This window comes from Petaurus breviceps, unplaced genomic scaffold (genome assembly GCF_028583685.1).
Source record: "Petaurus breviceps papuanus isolate PSGF00001 unplaced genomic scaffold, PetGlider_PUasm1.0 90762, whole genome shotgun sequence".
Lineage (NCBI taxonomy): Eukaryota > Metazoa > Chordata > Mammalia > Diprotodontia > Petauridae > Petaurus > Petaurus breviceps.
The window spans coordinates 9,133,026-9,142,476 of record NW_027187339.1 but is presented as its reverse complement, the minus strand read 5'-3'; the positions used below and the strand labels follow the sequence as shown (position 1 = coordinate 9,142,476).

The window sequence follows — 9,451 nt, the reverse complement described above, 5'->3', positions numbered from 1 at the left end:
AGAGAGAGAGAGAGAGAGAGAGAGAGAGAGAGAGAGAGAGAGAGAGAGAGAGAGAGAGAGAGAGAGAGAGAGAGATTGTTCATAAGCATCTTGGACCATTAAGAATAAGAAATGTTCCTCGAGAACCAGGTGAGTTTCGTTATTTTCAACTATCACATATAATCACTTTTTGGAATCTCTTCCAGGAAATTGTCATTGTGAAAGCTGGTGAGTCTGAGGGTAAAATGCTTTCTCAAAGAGGTGTATTTGAGCAGGTTTAGCCTGTTAAATAAATCCTTCAGCTTTGGCAACGTTATAAGGATTGATCAGAAATGTACAGGACCAAAGGATTTAGAGTTGGAAGGAACCTTAGGTATTACCTATTCAGTTTGAAGGAGAAAATTACAATAGGGACTAAAAAAACCTTTCTAGTCTAAGTGGGTGCAGCACTCCTAACTTGGCATCTATCCCATATGGATCCATAGCCACAGCACAGGGCAAGGTGCCACCTGCAGAGATAAGCCTCTCACCTATGCTAGTTTGTTAAGCATGCTGGTTGGCCAAGAGGATATTTGAAGACAAGCGGGGACCACTGCTGCATTGGAGGAGGGAAGGAAAGAGAAAGCAGGTTGTATACCTCTGCCAGGAACGTCTGTGACAGTAAAAGCTGTTGGTGCGGCAAGCCCCCCATGGCATGATGCTTCTGTTTTGTGTTGCTTTTAAAGTAAGGGAGAAAAGGGAAGGGGGGGAGAAAATAATATCCTGGAAAAAACAAGACACTCCTCTTCCTAAGTCCCTCCATCTGTCAGAGGTGAGCTTTTGCTTGGTAAGAACAAAGGCCAATGAGATGTGGCTGTTTATTGAACACTAGGTTCTGTTTTCAGGCAGGAATCTGACCAGGTAACCTGAGTCGGCAGGCAATGGCTCTTTGCCAATTCAGGGATGGACCATCCATCCTGAAGCAGACAACAGGGCCCAGTAAGACAAGGGAGCCAAGAAGCCAGCCCTTGTAACCAGAGTCCAAAGGATTCTCCTTGGGAATTCATTAACAAGAGCTCTGCCTGATCACTGAGACTCTCCCCAAGAAGACTTTCCTAGACAGAGAGGGCCTGGCTCCTAGACACAAATGCCTTGGCTACAGTTGTCCCTGGGTAGGGTTTTAAGCAGGGTCCTGTAGGTGCCAGGGTGTGCAAAGGGGTTCAGACGGGGGGAGAGATGTAGCATCCTTTCTAAAGGAAGCAGAAGGCTTATGGGATTAATACGATGCTTGAGACAGCTTTGCTTGTACCATTTACATTTCCAAAGCAATTTATGAAAATCCTCTTTTTTAAAAATGTGGATAATTGAAAATTGGATTCAGAAACAGCATGTTCGTGGGTGTTAAAAGCCGCGCTTCAAATGGAACTGACCTAGTCCACAGCCAGGGATAGAGAAGAGAGGGAGCAGGAGAGGGAGAGATAAGCAAGGCAAGGTATTCAAGTTTTCCCTGTCAACTCTCGATGGCAATCTGTGGATCCATGCTCCTTTCCCTCCTCTCAGTAGTAAATGGCAGGGCCAGGACACAAATGCAGGTCCTCAGACTCCAAATCTAATGTTATTTCCACTAAATGATACAAACTAGGTGGCACAGTGAATAGAGCACTAGGCCTGGAGTTAGGAAGATTCAGATTTGGCCTCAGACATTTACTAGCTGTGTGACCCTGGGCAAGTCACTTAACCTTGTTGGCCTCAGTTTCTTCATCTGTAAAATGAACTGGAGAAGGAACTGGCAAACCACTCCAGTATCTCTGCCAAGAAAACCCCCAATATGGTCATGAAGAGTCAGACACAACTGAATAACAACAAAGCAGTAGTATGTCTGTTTTATAGATGATGAGACTGGTGCTCAGAGAGATTATATGGATGGCAGCTGGGTCTGTCATTTCATTGATATGAGGTCCTCCCAGATGAAGAAACTCCATCTACAAGGGCAGGTTGGCACCTTCTCTGTGATTTATTGTTGCCTAGAGAATGGAGAACTTAAATGACTTGCCCAGGTTCACACTGCTAATAAGTGTAAGAGGTAGGAAATGAACCCAGATATTCTTAACTCCAACAGAGGGGAGAGAGAGAACAAGCATTTATTGAGCATTACTGTGTTCTAGGTACTGTACCAAGTATACTTTCTATCCACCATGGCATGATGCTTCTCACCTATGGAAATCTGACTCGTAATTAGAAGAGGGGACTAGTAATCTTCTCAGCTGTATGTATCTGATTTTCCCAACCAGTCTGTAAACTCCCTAATAGCAGAGGGCCATATTTTATGCTTCTTTATCTCCCCCATAACACTGAACAGTATGAAATGGATAAAACTGTGGCTTTTAGACCTGGAAGGGACCTTGGAGATCACATAATCTAAGGGCTCTTAATCTGGGGTCTATGAAGTTAAAAAATGTTTTAATAACGATATTTCAAAATCATTCACTTTCTCTGGAATCCTTTGTATTTTCTTTATACAAATGTTACTCTGAGAAGGGTTCATAAGCTTCCACAGACTCTGCCAAAGGACTCCACGACATAGAAAATAATTAAGGAGCCCTGACCTAATCTAACTCCTTCATTTTATAGAGGAGGACATTGAGTCTAAGAGGACAAAGTGAAGGACCCAGGGGATAAGTAACTGAGTCAGGATTTAAATCCAGCTTCTCTGACTTCAAATTCAGTGCCTTTATCCATTATACCATTCTACTTCTCCCAATAAGTACTTATTGATCCATTGCTTCTCAAGCTGCCATTCCCTCCCTTCCATTATTAGAAGTAAATACAGAGAAGGTGGGCTGACCTGGAGCTTGAAGGATGAGTAGGGTTTGGCTGGGCTGAAGCACTCGTCCTTTGCAGGAAAAGGGAAGTAAGCAAGGAAATTTCACTGCCTCTCTGGGGCCTACTCTGACCTTTCCTGAACTAATGGATTAAGGATTGGCCTCTTGCCCCTTCACCTCATTGACCAGACTTTTCTCCTGATGAGGAACTAAATCAACATCTCTGCCTTAGTCATTAGCAAAGAGCTAATAAAAAGGACCAAGGCGCCAAGGTGATTTTGTCTCCTCTTATTAATTCAATCACTCTCACAAAAGAGAAAGATTGAGGCCTAGCTTCTCTCCAGTGAAGGGCCTGACATTCCCTCTCTGGGGAAATTCAAGGAAGTAATCAATCCAAAGTGATTTCAGCTAGAGGTAGGCAGAGACTAGCAGAGGCCTATAGAAGAGAAAGTTACCAGGTACCACACAGTATGGTGTAGAACCAGACTGAGAGTGATGACTGGGGAGTGAGGAGATGTGCGTTCTAGTTCCAGCTCTGTCGCTGACTATCTAGATGGTCATGGCTGGGTCAGGTCGCTTCTCCCTGTCACAGTCTTCACATCAGTAAAATGAATGGTCTCTAAGGCTCCGCATGCAGAATTTTAAAATCCTATGAAACAAGAACTAACTAAAATGTTGATGTGTTTACATATACCCAAGACAGCAGGATTTTTAGAACTAGAGGAGGCTTTGGAGGTCCATCCCCCCAACATTTTACAGGTAAGAAAACTGAGGCAAAAGAGAACATATGGTCACCTGTTAGTGACAAAGCCGGGTCTTCTGGATCCCAGGTTAATTATTCTTTCTAGTAGAAGGAAAGCTTCCTGAGACCAGGAAAGCAATTCTTGGTGCATAGACAGCATTTAATAAATGCTTGTTTGTTGAGCGTCTTTTCTATTTTGGCTTCTTAACCCTGGAATCAGAGACAGCATAGTGGATAAAGTGATCAGGAAGGCAGGAAGACTGAGACACACTAGCTGTCTGAGCTTGGACAAATCACTTAAACTCTGAGCGCTCTAAACAACTGAGATTCTTAGTCTCAGAGAAAGTGATGATCACTTTTGGTAGAGGTAGTTCTCTTTCCAAGGAAACTATGGGTCTAGCTAGCCTTTATCTCCAGCATGTTTCACAATATTTTGTTTATTAAATTTGAATTATTAAATTCCCACTCTGCCACCCTGCCTGTGTAACCAGAGCTGGACCAGTGGACACCCCTAGTCCATAAAACAAGCTTCTTAGAATAATATGATGGAGCAAAACCCACTGATGCGTCCTTCAGCAGGTACCACCCCCTGTGCTTTGAGTGTTTATCCTTCCTCATGTTACCAGGATCTTTACTGTCCCCAGGGCCGCAGGTAAACCAAAGAAGGACAGACTGTAAGCTATCAGGTATCACCCTAAGTGTATATGAGATTAAGGCTGAATTGTGCACAGCTGTACTTGACATCTGGGTCCCAAATGACACCTAGAGACCCTGGGGCACCTGGTTTGGGTCAGAAAAGTTCAAGCCACTTGTTTTTCCTCAGTGGTCCCCCAAGGGAAATTCAATCAATTCTCCGTTCGGTCATATTCTCTAGTCCTCCACTCTAAGCTCACACTTGCAGAGCTAGGGAACTAAAGGGGACTTTTTCAACAGGCCTGTTTGACAGATTACATTTTATATATCTCAGCAAACCTTCTTTGATGTGGTCCCCCCTACCCTTTCTCCCCCACACATACATCACATTCACCCATTCTGCCATCGACCAACTCAAAACCATGAGTAGGCACTGGTAAATGCTTTCAAATGTCAGTTTGTTTACCAAATGTCAGAGTTGTTTCTACCCCTCTTGACTACCTAACCTCACTCTTCCTTTCAGTTGATGTCACCCCAGTGAGAATCAAAAGCCCCACCCCTAGGATTAGAGTCTTCCTGTGATATCATTAAACTATATCTTGACATACACACCCACCTTCCTTTCCCACCCTTTCCCTTTCAGAATCCTTTACTCGTACCTCAAGTGCCCAGAACTATATCGCTGCCTTAATCCTCTAATCACAGAAGAAACCCTGATGAATTTACATTCGAATGCTAGACACTGAATATTTTCCTATTCCCAAGGAGATTTCTATTTGAAGCAAGAAATGTTTAGCCTATTTTCAGCATTTAATAAATGTATTCATTCATTCAAATAGCCACTGAAAGAGTGAACCTTAACCTCAGGGAATAAATGGTTAATGGTGGGATTTCAAGTAATAATGAGTTTAGTATTTTAGAGGTAGCCAAAAGACCATTCACTTTGTCCTGAAATTATACTTTGTACCAAGTAGCTACTTAGAGGTAAGGCAAACTGCTTTCCTTCTTCTTAACCATACATGGTCAAGAGGGCTAAGAAGGCCCAGTGGGTTTACCAGAGAACTATCTCCACCTTTGCATAAATCAGCCCCCAATGAGGAGTTGACATCTAGAGGTAGCTGCCCTGGGCTGCTTACCTGCTCAGGGCCTTGTGCAGCAAGGCTGTCTTTAACACAATATTTTCTTAAATAGGTCAATAGAAAATACACAATTTCTTATCAACAGGACAGACATTCTAATGGTCAAACCCTGAGAGCAATTCAGTTCAAGTAATTTGTCCTAGGAGAGAGCTACTTTGATGATCTCTCTCAGACAAATCATCACAAATAACCCTGACAAGTGTGTTCATTTTTGCTCAGCTTTGTTTTCTAAAATAGACTAAAATCTGAGTTTTAGCAGACTCTGTACTGTATGTGAGCCAATGGTATGATATGGAAAAATGGATGACAGACCTGCCCACTGAATCAGGAAGCTCTGATTTCAAGTGAGGCACCCTTCTGATGGTGGTTATGTGACCCTGGGCAAGTCACAATCTTTCTGTGCCTCAGGCAACTCTCCAATTATAAAGAGAAGAGCAGGATCTATCCAAATTGTTCGAAGGAGTTTCCTCACCAATAATTCCTATTATGATTGAAATCATAGTTCTGCTCCTCCTTTCCTCTCTCCAAAAAAAAAAAATACCTCAATGTAAGACAACAGAATGACATAGGGACCAAAAGAGCCAATTTGATCTTAAACTATAGGAGGTATCCTAAAAGTCTTAGTGCTATTTTAATCTTTAATTGCTCCAATTTAACTACACTAATGCAAACTTTGGGGATATTCTACTAATAAAAGCATAATCCTGAACAATAGAGGTAAAAGAATGGCATGGTCCTATAAGATGGTACCCCTCTACTCAGCACCGGTCAGTCTATCACTTTCAGTTGTGGGGTCCACGTTTTAGGACAGGCATTGACAAGACAAAGGTCATCCAAACAAAGCTGGCTAGGATGATAAATCTAGAAGCTATAACCAGTTAGAACTAACTGAAAAGTAGTTTAGTAAGAGAAAAAATTTCAGTAGAACATGATGGGTTTCTTTTTTCAGATATTTGAAGAACTGTTGTGCAAAGGAAGAACTCATTTTTTCTGTATTGCTTTAGAGAGCAAAACCAGGACCGCTTGGTGGCAATTTTAGGGAAATAGTTTTTGGCTCAGCTTAACAAACAGCTATCTAGTGATTAGATCTGTCCAGCAATGGAATGGCATGTTTTGTGAGACAGTGAGGTCCCCATTACTCAGAATCTTCCAGGGCATCTAAATGACCAGTCATCAAGTTTGCCATATCTCTGTATGAGACAGGAATGACACTAGAGAATCCCGCTTGCATCTCATGTGATCCTGAGCAAGCCATTTCATTCCTCTGAGCCTCAGTTTCCTCATCTGGAGGATACAAGGCCAAACTAGATGACCCCTAATCTCCCTTCTGGCTCTAAATTGGCAATCCTTTGACTTTATGACCTCTATAACCCTTTAAACCCTTTAAAACTTGAAGATGAATGGCTCAAGCAGGCATCAAATAAGTGGGAATGCTATAAAGGGGATTCTTATTCTATTTTGGACTAGACTGGATGACTACCAAGGTCCTTTCGGTCTCTGCTATTCTGTGATTCTGTGACCCAAAGTCACCTAGAGAATCTGTAGCTGAGTCACAGCTTGACATTTGATGATTCAAACACTATGGAAATACCCATAGCTAAAAAGTTCATGAGGCATTGCTTTAAAACATTGTATAGTGGCAAATATATATTTATATATGTACATATATAATATGTGCATATATATACATATATGTATATATATATCTGTTCTTAACATAGGGAAATTTTTAAAAATAGGAATTTTAGTGAACTGCAAGCTCAGTATGAGTCAACAGTGTAATAATGTGTTTCCTAAAAAACTCTTGCAAACTTAGGCTGCATCGATAGACTTAGAATGTTCAGCACAAGAGAGATGAGTGTACCACTTGACTCTTGCTATAGTATTCCAATGGACATTTCTTCAACAGATCCATTCACTCATCTCAGCAGATACTCCCTCAAATCCAGAATATAATCCAACCACACCTTCTCATGCTGTGTTGCTCTTATACATGTCCTTCCATACTTTCTTCACGAAGGATGGGCCCAACACACTGAAGACCTTCCTCTATTTCTTTCCATGTTCCATAGGTGCCAGTGATGCTACTATCCTTCATTCTCACCCCATAACTGGCTCACTTCACTTTCTGGTCTTGTACACCCTCCATGATGTCTTTTATAATGTGTCATTGCATTAAGAAATTAAAGGGGACCCCATTGCTCCCTGAATCCCTCAAATTAACAGATTTCTCTTCTGCCCATCAAAGAAGGCCATGTGAAAAAATACAGAATGTGTGTGTGCACATGCACACTTGGTCCCCTTTAGATTGATACAAATAGCATCCTTGCCTTTTGTGTGTCTTTGGAGTCTGACAGGAAATGATAAGTACAATCTCTTAACAAAATAAAAGTTAGCTCCAGTAACTTTCCTTGCCCCAACATAAACAAGGCTTGTTTCTTTGTACAGCCTTGAAACTTTGATCCTCTACACAATTTTCCTTTGAGCAGCTGCTATACCTTGTCAAGGGGCAACTCTGAGAAATATATTTTTCATCTCACTCAAGGGAATGTAGGGGATTTTTCTTTTTCCATATCCTTGATTCTGATGGCAGCCGCTTTCCCTATTGCCAGTGTTGAATGTAATTCAGGCAGTTTCCAGAGTGCATATGAAACAACCTTGAATAGAAATAGTATTTGGAACACAAGAGCTTAATTCACCCTACTTGGGCAACATGACTGCTGCCCTTTCCTTTGTCCCTACCACAAAACTCACCCCAATAACCTCTCTTAATGACAGATATTCCTGTCTTTGGGTACAATGCTAAAATGGTATGTAAGCTGCCAAAATCTTCCCTCAAGTCCTATGACTTTTTGTTGCAAAGGGCATTTATGCTTCATTTGAAGTGGTCCTTTGCTTCACAGCACACTTACCACCCCCAGACACTACCGGAGAGCCCTTTGAGCACTCAAGAGAATTGTTATTTCAGAGAAAAGCCTGCAATAAATGGCTTTCCTTAGTGGACTCTCAAACAGCTCATTCAGAAGTTCACATTTTACATATTTTGAAGATGAATTGTTGACAATGGCTTCCATATAGTAAGAGCTCATTTTTCCCTCACTGGGACTCAAGACCTGTGACATAAAGAATCATCATTGTGAGGAATTTCTAGTGTGGAAGCTCCCTCCACCAATGCAGACCAGCAATTTAATTTTTAGAGATTTGGGGGAGGTGGGGTGAGATTGGGAGGTGAGGTTAATTGCTCAGGATCACACAGGAAGAACATAACAAAAACAGAGCTAGAACCTACCTAGAACCTACAGCTTCCTGACTCAGAGGTCAGTTTTCCATTCACTGTACTATGTAGCCTCACTCTGGCTCCCAATATAGGTTCAATATATAATGATAATGACAAAAATGATCCATGGAGACTACTTGGGATGCACTTTTTATGTCACTCCTGTAACAAAGCTTCTTATTCTTTTTCCTCATTTCCCCAATATTCTCACTCTGACTCTCTCTCTCTCTCTCTCTCTCTCTCTCTCTCTCTCTCTCTCTCTCTCTCTCTCTCTCTGTCTCTCTGTTTCTCTCTGTCAGTCTCTCTGTTTCTCTCTCTCCATATATATATGTGTGTGTGTGTGTGTGTGTGTGTGTCTTTGTCTCTCTTCCTCTCATTTACTTACACACACACACACACACACTCCTCACTGTTTAACCACACCAAGTCAGGTTTATATAGAGAGAAATATTCCTGTAATAGACAGGGGTTTGCCTTCTGAAGTTACCTTCAAATTTTATAAATTATTCTATGAACTTCCCAAATCACATGTTAATACATCCTCTTCATTCTTCCCCTCCTCTGCCAACTTAAGATAGCTAACAGTGAAAACATTACTTGGGCTTACTAGATTTTAGTTTAAAAAATCAACAGCAAAAAATAATCGCCTACGCAAGTGCACACACACGAGTGCGCGCACACACACTTTTGTATACTTTAAAAACCTCCAAGTCCTAAATTTCATTGAATGAGAAATGGATCACCAAGAGGATAATAATGTTTCATGCTTTTAGTCCCTTCTTAATATCATTGCTCATGCCATGACTCCTCCTTCTCCTGCCTTTTCTCCTCTTTTCTTCTTCTTCTTCTTCTTCTTCTTCTTCTTCTTCTTCTTCTTCTT

General features: G+C 41.5%; 1 protein-coding gene across 2 annotated transcripts in view; it reads left to right on the top strand.

Moving 5' to 3' along the window:
• RASGEF1A (RasGEF domain family member 1A) overlaps positions 1-9,451 on the top strand; it is a 328,675-nt gene that overhangs the window by 240,663 nt on the left and 78,561 nt on the right. Inside the window, exon 1 of one of the 2 annotated variants that reach the window (XM_069068372.1) lies at positions 28-129. The exons of the other annotated variant lie outside the window; for it this stretch is intronic. Within the exon in view, the coding sequence (XP_068924473.1) occupies positions 112-129 (18 nt within the window). The 5' untranslated portion in view covers positions 28-111. Of the gene's footprint in view, positions 1-27; positions 130-9,451 lie in introns of those variants that run through there. 2 annotated transcript variants of the gene reach the window in all.